Raw genomic sequence first — 12,823 nt, 5'->3', positions numbered from 1 at the left:
AAGGCAATGCTACCAAATACTAATTGAGTGTATGTAAACTTCTGACCCACTGGGAATGTGATGAAAGATCAAATCAAATCAAATCAAATCAAATTTTATTTGTCACATACACATGGTTAGCAGATGTTAATGCGAGTGTAGCGAAATGCTTGTGCTTCTAGTTCCGACAATGCAGTAATAACAAGTAATCTAACTAACAATTCCAAAACTACTGTCTTGTACACAGTGTAAGGGGATAAAGAATATATAAGGATATATGAATGAGTGATGGTACAGAGCAGCATAGGCAAGATACAGTAGATGGTATCGGGTACAGTATGTACAAATGAGATGAGTATGTAAACAAAGTGGCATAGTATAGTATAAAGTGGCTAGTGATACATGTATTACATAAGGATACCGTCGATGATATAGAGTACAGTATATACGTATGCATATGAGATGAATAATGTAGGGTAAGTAACATTTATATAAGGTAGCATTGTTTAAAGTGGCTAGTGATATATTTACATCATTTCCCATCAATTCCCATTATTAAAGTGGCTGGAGTTGAGTCAGTGTCAGTGTGTTGGCAGCAGCCACTCAGTGTTAGTGGTGGCTGTTTAACAGTCTGATGGCCTTGAGATAGAAGCTGTTTTTCAGTCTCTCGGTCCCAGCTTTGATGCACCTGTACTGACCTCGCCTTCTGGATGATAGCGGGGTGAACAGGCAGTGGCTCGGGTGGTTGATGTCCTTGATGATCTTTATGGCCTTCCTGTGACATCGGGTGGTGTAGGTGTCCTGGAGGGCAGGTAGTTTGCCCCCGGTGATGCGTTGTGCAGACCTCACTACCCTCTGGAGAGCCTTACGGTTGAGGGCGGTGCAGTTGCCATACCAGGCGGTGATACAGCCCGCCAGGATGCTCTCGATTGTGCATCTGTAGAAGTTTGTGAGTGCTTTTGGTGACAAGCCGAATTTCTTCAGCCTCCAGAGGTTGAAGAGGCGCTGCTGCGCCTTCTTCACGATGCTGTCTGTGTGAGTGGACCAATTCAGTTTGTCTGTGATGTGTATGCCGAGGAACTTAAAACTTGCTACCCTCTCTACTACTGTTCCATCGATGTGGATAGGGGGGTGTTCCCTCTGCTGTTTCCTGAAGTCCACAATCATCTCCTTAGTTTTGTTGACGTTGAGTGTGAGGTTATTTTCCTGACACCACACTCCGAGGGCCCTCACCTCCTCCCTGTAGGCCGTCTCATCGTTGTTGGTAATCAAGCCTACCACTGTTGTGTCGTCCGCAAACTTGATGATTGAGTTGGAGGCGTGCGTGGCCACGCAGTCGTGGGTGAACAGGGAGTACAGGAGAGGGCTCAGAACGCACCCTTGTGGGGCCCCAGTGTTGAGGATCAGCGGGGAGGAGATGTTGTTGCCTACCCTCACCACCTGGGGGCGGCCCGTCAGGAAGTCCAGTACCCAGTTGCACAGGGCGGGGTCGAGACCCAGGGTCTCGAGCTTGATGACGAGCTTGGAGGGTACTATGGTGTTGAATGCCGAGCTGTAGTCGATGAACAGCATTCTCACATAGGTATTCCTCTTGTCCAGATGGGTTAGGGCAGTGTGCAGTGTGGTTGAGATTGCATCGTCTGTGGACCTATTTGGGCGGTAAGCAAATTGGAGTGGGTCTAGGGTGTCAGGTAGGGTGGAGGTGATATGGTCCTTGACTAGTCTCTCAAAGCACTTCATGATGACGGATGTGAGTGCTACGGGGCGGTAGTCATTTAGCTCAGTTACCTTAGCTTTCTTGGGAACAGGAACAATGGTGGCCCTCTTGAAGCATGTGGGAACAGCAGACTGGTATAGGGATTGATTGAATATGTCCGTAAACACACCGGCCAGCTGGTCTGCGCATGCTCTGAGGGCGCGGCTGGGGATGCCATCTGGGCCTGCAGCCTTGCGAGGGTTAACACGTTTAAATGTCTTACTCACCTCGGCTGCAGTGAAGGAGAGACCGCATGTTTTCGTTGCAGGCCGTGTCAGTGGCACTGTATTGTCCTCAAAGCGGGCAAAAAAGTTATTTAGTCTGCCTGGGAGCAAGACATCCTGGTCCGTGACTGGGCTGGATTTCTTCCTGTAGTCCGTGATTGACTGTAGACCCTGCCACATGCCTCTTGTGTCTGAGCCGTTGAATTGAGATTCTACTTTGTCTCTGTACTGGCGCTTAGCTTGTTTGATAGCCTTGCGGAGGGAATAGCTGCACTGTTTGTATTCGGTCATGTTACCAGACACCTTGCCCTGATTAAAAGCAGTGGTTCGCGCTTTCAGTTTCACACGAATGCTGCCATCAATCCACGGTTTCTGGTTAGGGAATGTTTTAACCGTTGCTATGGGAACGACATCTTCAACGCACGTTCTAATGAACTCGCACACCGAATCAGCGTATTCGTCAATGTTGTTATCTGACGCAATACGAAACATCTCCCAGTCCACGTGATGGAAGCAGTCTTGGAGTGTGGAGTCAGCTTGGTCGGACCAGCGTTGGACAGACCTCAGCGTGGGAGCCTCTTGTTTTAGTTTCTGTCTGTAGGCAGGGATCAACAAAATGGAGTCGTGGTCAGCTTTTCCGAAAGGGGGGCGGGGCAGGGCCTTATATGCGTCGCGGAAGTTAGAGTAACAATGGTCCAAGGTCTTTCCTCCCCTGGTTGCGCAATCGATATGCTGATAAAATTTGGGGAGTCTTGTTTTCAGATTAGCCTTGTTAAAATCCCCAGCTACAATGAATGCAGCCTCCGGATAAATTGTTTCCAGTTTGCAGAGAGTTAAATAAAGTTCGTTCAGAGCCATCGATGTGTCTGCTTGGGGGGGGATATATACGGCTGTGATTATAATCGAAGAGAATTCTCTTGGTAGATAATGCGGTCTACATTTGATTGTGAGGAATTCTAAATCAGGTGAACAGAAGGATTTGAGTTCCTGTATGTTTCTTTCATCACACCATGTCACGTTGGCCATGAGGCATACGCCCCCTCCCCTCTTCTTACCAGAAAGATGTTTGTTTCTGTCTGCGCGATGTGTGGAGAAACCCGTTGGCTGCACCGCTTCGGATAGCGTCTCTCCAGTGAGCCATGTTTCAGTGAAGCAAAGGACGTTACAGTCTCTGATGTCCCTCTGGAATGCTACCCTTGCTCGGATTTCATCAACCTTGTTGTCAAGAGACTGGACATTGGCAAGAAGAATGCTAGGGAGTGGTGCGCGCTGTGCCCGTCTCCGGAGTCTGACCAGAAGACCGCCTCGTTTCCCTCTCTTTCCCTCTCGTTTCCCTCTCTTTCGGAGTCGTTTTTTTGGGTCGATGCATAGGATCCACTCCGTTGTCCTGTTTGTAAGGCAGAACACAGGATCCGCGTCGCGAAAAACATATTCTTGGTCGTACTGATGGTGAGTTGATGCTGATCTTATATTCAGTAGTTCTTCTCGACTGTATGTAATGAAACCTAAGATGACCTGGGGTACTAATGTAAGAAATAACACGTAAAAAAACAAAAAACTGCATAGTTTCCTAGGAACGCGAAGCGAGGCGGCCATCTCTGTCGGCGCCGGAAGTACTAAAATAAGATTAAGATTAAGATGAAATACTAAGACTAAGATTACATGTCAGGAATTGTGAAAAGCTGAGTTTAAATGTATTTGGTTAAGGTGTATGTAAACTTACGACTTCACCTGTAATTCTGCCCAAAAACTATTAGAATTTAGAATTTTTAGGTGAGCGCTGATGCCACCCTGTGATAAGTAGTGGCCACTTTGTCAAAGGCCGGGGCGCAAAATATTTATCTTGATTTCTAGCGCGCCTCTCCAGGGTGCTGTTGGAGAGATGCATTGCTGCTGCGCTCCACCAACCTTCCGTCCAAAACAATCGTCTATCATAAATCATGTAGCAGATTTAGGATACGATAGAAAGAGAATGTGGCCTTTTTCTGTAGCCTACAGGCTGGAGATAAATTGTATGACAATGTAATGAGACGGACACTTTTAACATCGTGCAGGTTTCTCCGATCAAATAGCCTGATCTAAACGGCGCCCAATCAAATAAAAAAAAGCGCTGACATGTTGACAAACATTCATATTCTAACAACAGGACAGGTCAAAGTAAAATGAACAATATGGATAATCAGGGTATTCACAACTGTGGAATGGATAATCAGGGTATTCACAACTGTGGAATGGATAATCAGGGTATTCACAACTGTGGCCCAGGAGTTTCACCCTGTGGACTACATTGTCATGATCAATGGTTTTCGAGTTTGTATCCGTAAATATTTTGACGAGCTGGTCATAGCGAAAAAGAAAATACTTGTGCATTTCCCACTGTGTAAAGACATTGATTATCATTGCAAATAGGCTCAGGATAACTCCTGATAAAGTTGGGTAGCCGATATTCAGAGCAAAAGTCTAAGCCGTTGTGTTGGGGAGGGGGGGGGGGGGGGTACTATGCTAACATATGGTATTTTTTTTAATCATTTAGCCATTTGATTTAGGATGTTAGGACCCCTTTAGGTATACATTTTAAAACAATAAAATATTGAATTTGGCCTTTACTACCGTAGTCCATAGCAGAGCTGGAGCTGGAGCATAGTGTGCCCAATTTGACTGGAGCGTGGACCGAGTCTCCCAAAGCCTGGCGCGTTGGCCTTCTCACCCACTCCAATTTCGCTCCTGTACCGCTCACATCAAGAGCCCAGGCCAGGCCCAGCCAAGCATTGTAGTCTACTTGTGTGCTGCTATAGCCCCTTGCTTTAGCTACTGTTATCTAGTATGCTAAATATTTTCATAAAAAACAGATAAAACACCCAGGTGAAAAAATCAAAGTGATTTACAAAGATGAGGAGGACACATCCCGAAAGCATGATGGTGTACTTAATACGTGCACATGCTAACAGAAAGGAATGAGGTGGGTAGCTAGCTAAGTGTGTCATTGTAGCAAAGCATTTATAAACAAAAAATCAGAACTCTTAAAATGTATATTATCTATACAATAGGCCTGACATATTACCTCTTTCAAGGAGCTTTCCATTTTGATAGGGTTATTTTCCCGATAAAACCTTAAGGCCTACCTATAATAATTAAAATAATTAAAAAACAACTCTGCATCGCTGCCCAGTCTGGCATGAGTGGCAGTGTTTAGCATCCCCAGTGGCTCTGCAAGCGCAGACAGGGTATTCTCCGCTGCAGGCACCATTGCATGTGCCTGAAGCCAGACTCTGGCCAAACTCATGTTTCTAAAACATTATTCAAAGCATTTTTAGTTTAATTTGTATTTCATTCTAAGTAAGGCACAGCCTATATGCACAATGTTGTTTAAATGCTGAGCGCTATAATGTTCCTGCAAATGCTTCACAATGTATTTCTTTGTAGGCTATAGCCTTGAAATCATTGAAATAATAGGCTAATAATATAGCTTAAATAATAAATGTTTGTTCTTTCTTACATCTTGCCCAAACTGGATGCATGCGTGCGTCAGCGTGCACCATCGTGCGCAAATTGATTTTGTCCCTCCACACCAAACGGGATCACGACACGTTGAAATATCAAAACAAACTCTGAACCAATTATATTATTTTGGGGATAGATCAAAACGTATTAAACATTTATGGCAATTTAGCTAGCTAGCTTGCAGTTGCTAGCTACTTTGTCCTATTTAGCTAGCTAGCTTTCTGTTGCTAGCTAATTTGTCCTGGGATATAAACATTGAGTTGTTATTTTACCAGAAATGTACAAGGTCCTCTACTCCGACAATTAATCCACACATAAAACGGTCAACCGAATCGTTTCTAGTCATCTCTCCTCCTTCCAGGCTTTTTCGTTTTTGGACTTTATATGGCGTTTGGCAACTTTCATAATAAGGTGAATTAACACAACTGACATCAATTCATCTTTCAATCACCCACGTGAGTAAAACCAATGAGGAGATGGGTTCTCACCCATCAATCACCCACGTGGGTATATGCTTCTTAAAGCCAATGAAGAGATGGGAGAAGCAGGACTTGCATCGCGTTCGGCACCACAAATAGAAGCAACTTCTATTTTAGTGGCTGGCAACGCAGACGCTCATTGGCGCAGGAGCAGTGTGGGTGCAATGATATAATAACATGTATGTGTACATTTATTTTGTAATGCTCGCACACGTGACGCTTCCGGTTTGGGCAGCGTGTTAGGCTATCTGTCTGTCTGACCTATTTAGAATGTTTTGATGCTGTTTAATACGACAAGTAACTTATCTCAAATGATGAGTGCTGCTTACAGTCAACTTTTCGTGTTGTTTATTAAAATACTCTTTATTCAAATCATATGGTTTGGTTTCAATAGTTTAGCTCACATGCTCTGGCAATAGAAAAGCATTGAATAACACATTTAGAAATAGCAAAAAAGACAGTCAAAAAACAAATGATAAAGAATAAGGTTTTAAAGTGTCTGTCCCATATCTAGAAGATATAAGAAAGATAAATAAATATTTTAGTTTTTTTGACACATATTTAACCTCTTATTTTTGTTGGGACAAAACTACCTCCATATTCCATTTGTTTGTCCGGGTTACCTTCAGACGAGTCCCGTGGGACTTGTGGGGGTCGTAGAGTAAAACGGAGAACATCATCGTATTCCTGAGAGTCTCCCATTTTCATTGTTGGTAGTTTGTGGGCCAAACCATCCGGACACTACAGACGTTTTCATGAGGAGGCGGATGCGGTAGATTGAGACGCAGCCCATGCAAAAAAAATGATATCGCTAGCTTAAATTGACAGATTTTTATATTATGTTATTTAGAGTGCCGCACGGGTGTGTCAATGAACTATTAAGGAATTTAAATAGCCAAAGTGATTAGTCACAGGAATCAGAACTAATAAAGCCAATGCAACTACCTGTTTTACAAACGGTAGGCCTACCACATGGATGGTCATTCATAAAATTCCATTGCGTGCCGACATGGTAGTAAGCTAGTAAGCACGGACAGACGCTAACGTTTCTTTTTGTATTTTACAAACAGTAGGCCTACCGCATAGATGGGCGTTCATAAATAATGTCAGGCAACACTGTAGGCTACACCCCAGTAAGCACGGACCAATGCCGATGCCTTTTGGACACATGGTTTTGATGCAGTCCGGACCGGCCTTGATTTCCATATTCACAGACGTTGGCTTTTGGTCCGGTCAGGACCAAATCTGAACCAGTCATAGAAGTCTATTGTTTGGCTCGGTCCGGACTGGACCGGCCTTGATTTGGCCCAAACATCCATAAATGACATATTTCTAACTTTCATTCAGAACTGAAAATTAACCATATTTCAACGTCCAGAAAATAAGTATGTTTCAACATCCGGAAAATACGCCTTTTTTCAACTTTCAGTCAGAACCTAGATTGAACGTTTGGAAAATACTATTTTAGACATCTTTTCAACGTCATTGTGCTTACTGGGACTATTCTAGTTTAGCGGTGGCAGCAATTTTTTGGTCTTGCCCTGGGACGGCAGAACGGCCATCACCGGGCTTGCAGAGAACAAACAACATGAGTTTTTATGACATCATCACTGTGCAACCCTTTGGCAATGACCTGTATCTCTGACTGTCATCCTTGTTCCTGTTCTTGTATGTGTGTGTGTGTGTGTGTGTGTGTGTACTGTATACACATGTCCCTACCTGTATCTCTGGTAGTCATCCTCATCCTTGTCCAGGCTGACCAGCTGGTTGGGACAGGCCTCGTTTCCCAGCAGGCTGAGGTACTGCAGCGACGGAGTTGCCTCCGCCAAGTGTTCCAGCAGTGCCTCGATGTCAGTCAGGTGTCAGAGGTCAAGGCTGCTAATTACATTAGCATTTACCCCCCCCCCAGCTTCAGAAAGCTAGTCACAGGCAATGGGTTGCTGTGAGAGAGCAGATAAAAATTTAAGGCTCAGAGGCATTTATTTGTCTGTTTCTCTGTATTTTCCCTCTCTCTCTCTTTCTACCCTGCCATCTTTCTTCCTCTCTCCCTTCTCTCTTGCTCTCTCCATTTATTCTTCTCTCCCCAACCCCCCCCCCCCCCCCCCCCCCCCCCCCCCCCCACAGGTGGCCGGGTGGGGAGCGTTAAAACATTGACAAAATGATGGATGCCCTGTGGTTCAAACGGTCCATGATTCGCAGAGCCGTAGCCAACACCAAATGTGGAAAAAAAGCTACCAGCCTCCCAAACAGGCACAGTCATCACTAATACATTCACTTCATTGGAAAATTGAGCCCAAAGTGTCAAAATGAAAGCGCACTAATGCAGTGGTGGAGTGTGTAAAATGGCACAGCTCCACATCAAGATGTGGTCTAATTGGGGCATTAGCATGTGCAGGCCACTTCACCTCTCTTTCGCTCTCTTTCTCCCTCACCCCCTCTCTATCCCCCTCTCTCTCTTTCTTTCTTTCTCACTCTCTGCTTCAGAGCAGTTGACACGCACTTCAAGGAGGCCCAGTTTTAATGTTGACACGGTAGTTGTGTGTTTGCATCATTACCCTGTAGATGGATCTACTGGGGAGGCTGCCAGGGACAAACAGGACACGTAGTTAGGCTGGGTTCTTAACGCTAAGGGAGGAAGTTGTAACATTTTCTGTCTGATCATAAGCAGTGTAATATTGCAGTGTCTGGATTTGAGTGTGAGTGCTTACGGTTTACTATGAGGAAGGTATACAGGTATGGAGCTGTTTAATCATTGATCTCAAAATATACATGTAACTGGAAATGTATACAGAGTTACAATAATGACTGCATGTTTGGTTTTCATATGTTAAATGTTCTAGTGTCTTGTTTCAACATATTTATTTTGTTGAGGTTTCCAGTTTTGCACCCTACTGTTTATGAGTTATTATACTAGTGGTTCATTTGTCAATGTTTGTAGTTGGTTATACTACTAATACATATATATATATTGCTCTTTCTCAAAGATATGCTCAGAAGTTCCTCTCTTTCCATTTTCTTCCTCAACATATCGACACAGACCCTGCTGTCTTATATCCCTGTTTCCACTAGAGGTCCCCGTGGCGTAGAAACTAGTCTGTGGGGTCTGAGGTACCAAGACCCACATGCCTTTAACACTGCTTTTACATGTACTACAAATACCCCAGAGGCCTTTCAGAGAGATAGAGAACACAGAGATACGGAAGCACAACAACAGGTGCATTCGTAAATTCACTCTGCCTATCTCCTCCGATTTCAGAGTACTCTCGTCAGTGAGCCAGAGCGCAGAATAACTGATGAATTTACAAATGCTCAACACCAGTTGAATGTGGCCGGTGTCGGTAAATGTCAGTACAAAAAAGAGTAATTCAATTATTTCCAGCAGCACAGTTACGGTCACCAACGCTCTGGATAACATGAAAACAGCCTAATCAGCTCTGCTAGGGTGAGTAAAATGGTCAGAGTGAGGTGTTATCTGTCTCATTTGGGTCTGGAAGTAGTTAGCAAGCTAGCCAACATTAGCCAGTTTACTTGGGTGCTTGACTGCCGTTGTGAGGTCAGAATGCTTGGATCAACCGTACTCCTTGGCCAGAGCGTCCAGTGTCCGCTCTGAACACACCCAAAGACTAATGTTCTTACAGCTCTATGAAGTAGCCAATACTACAGAATGACACAGAGAATGAGTGCTTCGCTTGAAAGGATATTTGGTTCTTATTGAGTGTCAGGGTGTGGAGGGTGGGTAACCTGGGCAACTGGAGGTCGTTTCCGAGCAGATTGTTGTCGACGACCAGTTCTTCCAGCCCAGTGAACGCTTTCAGGCCAGCCAGTGACCTGCAATGATAAAGCGAGAGAAAGAGAGAGAGAGAGATAGAGAGAGAGAGAGAGAGACACACAGAGAGAGAGACACAGAGAGAGAGACAGAGAGAGAGAGAGACAGAGAGAAGAGAAAAATGATACGGCTCTAAATCTGTGCAGACGGCCATTATGTGCAGAAATAAATATTTCAGCCTCCCTCTTTTCACGCGTCAGCAGAGACAGGGAGAGTTTTGTCAGGGGCCTGTCAGAGAGGGAATGAGGAGAATTAGTGGTGCTGAGTTCCCCTGGCATGGCCTGGACCCGGGACTCAGCGGCGAAGGGCTTCCTTCACAACGCTGGCAGGATGAGGGATGGGGGTCACCAGTGAGTAGCCAGGATTCAAAACAAAAGGCTTCAGAAATGTGGCGGGCAGGATGAATTTGTCAATGTCTTGTGTCTGGAGGCGCCTGGTTTGGCCTGACCCCAACCCTCCATTCCCAAGACAAATCACTCTGTCACACTTCACCTTCATTCCACGGACACAAATTTAACTTGTCATCCATCATCATCACAGCCCGACCAGCCGAATACAGAATACACACTCCCACAATCACAGGCTGAATGGAAATGGAAACTTTTTTGAAAACTGTGATGGGGGTTGGTTTAACACCAAAGCATTTTTAGTTAAAGTGTTTTTTTTATAATTTGTTTTTGTGAAGGACTGCAGAACCCTCTGATGCACATACATTGATTTTACGCACTCACACACAAACACAAACACACACACACACACACACACACACACAGAGAAGTGGCATAAAGATGATGGAGAGCAGTGTTCAGGGTAATGTTAGGGGGATTGCAGAGTTCAACCCTTGTTGAAGGTTTATAAAGCCAGTGTTGTATAATCCCTCACACTACACACCCTGTCAGCCCACAATGTTAATCAAGTGTTCAGGCCATCCTGTCAGCCCACTATGTTAATCATGTGTTCAGGCCATCCTGTCAGCCCACTATGTTAATCATGTGTTCAGGCCACCCTGTCAGCCCACTATGTTAATCATGTGTTCAGGCCACCCTGTCAGCCCACTATGTTAATCATGTGTTCAGGCCATCCTGTCAGCCCACTATGTTAATCAAGTGTTCAGGCCATCCTGTCAACCCACTATGTTAATCAAGTGTTCAGGCCATCCTGTCAGCCCACTATGTTAAACATGTGTTCAGGCCATCCTGTCAGCCCACTATGTTAATCAAGTGTTCAGGCCATCCTGTCAGCCCACTATGTTAATCATGTGTTTAGGCCATCCTGTCAGCCCACTATGTTAATCAAGTGTTCAGGCCATCCTGTCAGCCCACTATGTTAAACATGTGTTCAGGCCATCCTGTCAGCCCACTATGTTAATCATGTGTTCAGGCCACCCTGTCAGCCCACTATGTTAATCATGTGTTCAGGCCATCCTGTCAGCCCACTATGTTAATCATGTGTTCAGGCCATCCTGTCAGCCCACTATGTTAATCATGTGTTCAGGCCATCCTGTCAGCCCACTATGTTAATCATGTGTTCAGGCCATCCTGTCAGCCCACTATGTTAATCATGTGTTCAGGCCATCCTGTCAGCCCACTATGTTAATCAAGTGTTCAGGCCATCCTGTCAGCCCACTATGTTAATCATGTGTTCAGGCCATCCTGTCAGCCCACTATGTTAATCATGTGTTCAGGCCATCCTGTCAGCCCACTATGTTAATCATGTGTTCAGGCCATCCTGTCAGCCCACTATGTTAATCAAGTGTTCAGGCCATCCTGTCAGCCCACTATGTTAATCATGTGTTCAGGCTATCCTGTCAGCCCACTATGTTAATCAAGTGTTCAGGCCATCCTGTCAGCCCACTATGTTAATCATGTGTTCAGGCCATCCTGTCAGCCCACTATGTTAATCATGTGTTCAGGCCACCCTGTCAGCCCACTATGTTAATCATGTGTTCAGGCCATCCTGTCAGCCGACTATGTTAATCATGTGTTCAGGCCACCCTGTCAGCCCACTATGTTAATCATGTGTTCAGGCTATCCTGTCAGCCCACTATGTTAATAATGTGTTCAGGCTATCCTGTCAGCCCACTATGTTAATCAAGTGTTCAGGCCATCCTGTCAGCCCACTATGTTAATCATGTGTTCAGGCTATCCTGTCAGCCCACTATGTTAATCATGTGTTCAGGCTATCCTGTCAGCCCACTATGTTAATCATGTGTTCAGGCCATCCTGTCAGCCCACTATGTTAATCATGTGTTCAGGCTATGCTGTCAGCCCACTATGTTAATCATGTGTTCAGGCTATCCTGTCAGCCCACTATGTTAATCACGTGTTCAGGCTATCCTGTCAGCCCACTATGTTAATCATGTGTTCAGGCCATCCTGTCAGCCCACTATGTTAATCATGTGTTCAGGCTATCCTGTCAGCCCACTATGTTAATCATGTGTTCAGGCCATCCTGTCAGCCCACTATGTTAATCATGTGTTCAGGCCATCCTGTCAGCCCACTATGTTAATCATGTGTTCAGGCCATCCTGTCAGCCCACTATGTTAATCATGTGTTCAGGCCATCCTGTCAGCAAAACATGTTAATGTGTCCAGACTGACTTCATTGACATTGAAACCTGGCTGAGAAGAACATTATAATAGGACTACTTTCTCACATGACTGTAATTTCTATTCATCATTAGAAAAAATAGGAACTTAAGATATAACACATTTTTTAACCACCACGTTTAAAGTGAGATAAAAAAAAAAAAACTATATTAGTGAACATAGTGATATTTCTGATGAAGCGATGTACCTTCTGGTAGTGCTAGTGTCTGTGACTTCATCTATAGAAATATAACAATTATCATGACAATAGCAAGTTGGTTAGAGTGGTGGGCCAGTAACCAAAAGGTTGCTGGATCGAATCCCTGAGCTGACACGGTACAAATCTGTCCTTCTGCCCCTGAACAAGGTCCACTGTTCCCCGGTAGGCCGTCATTGTAAATACAAAATGGTTCTTAACTGACTTGCCTAGTTAAATAAAGGTTAAATAAAAAATAAAACAAATGTAAAGTG

At 44.6% G+C, this 12,823-nt stretch overlaps 1 protein-coding gene across 1 annotated transcript in view; it reads right to left on the bottom strand.

The window, feature by feature from the left end:
- Nucleotides 1–12,823, bottom strand: part of LOC110530624 (leucine-rich melanocyte differentiation-associated protein) — a 460,113-nt gene that overhangs the window by 165,974 nt on the left and 281,316 nt on the right. The window contains exons 3-4 of the mRNA XM_036986902.1: nt 9,641–9,767; nt 7,659–7,798 (exon numbers count right to left, since the gene is read on the bottom strand). Coding sequence (XP_036842797.1) covers nt 7,659–7,798; nt 9,641–9,767 — 267 coding nt within the window. The remainder of the gene's footprint in view (nt 1–7,658; nt 7,799–9,640; nt 9,768–12,823) is intronic.

Source organism: Oncorhynchus mykiss, chromosome 1 (assembly GCF_013265735.2).
Source record: "Oncorhynchus mykiss isolate Arlee chromosome 1, USDA_OmykA_1.1, whole genome shotgun sequence".
NCBI classification, from domain to species: domain Eukaryota; kingdom Metazoa; phylum Chordata; class Actinopteri; order Salmoniformes; family Salmonidae; genus Oncorhynchus; species Oncorhynchus mykiss.
This window is presented reverse-complemented; position numbering and strand designations above follow the sequence as displayed.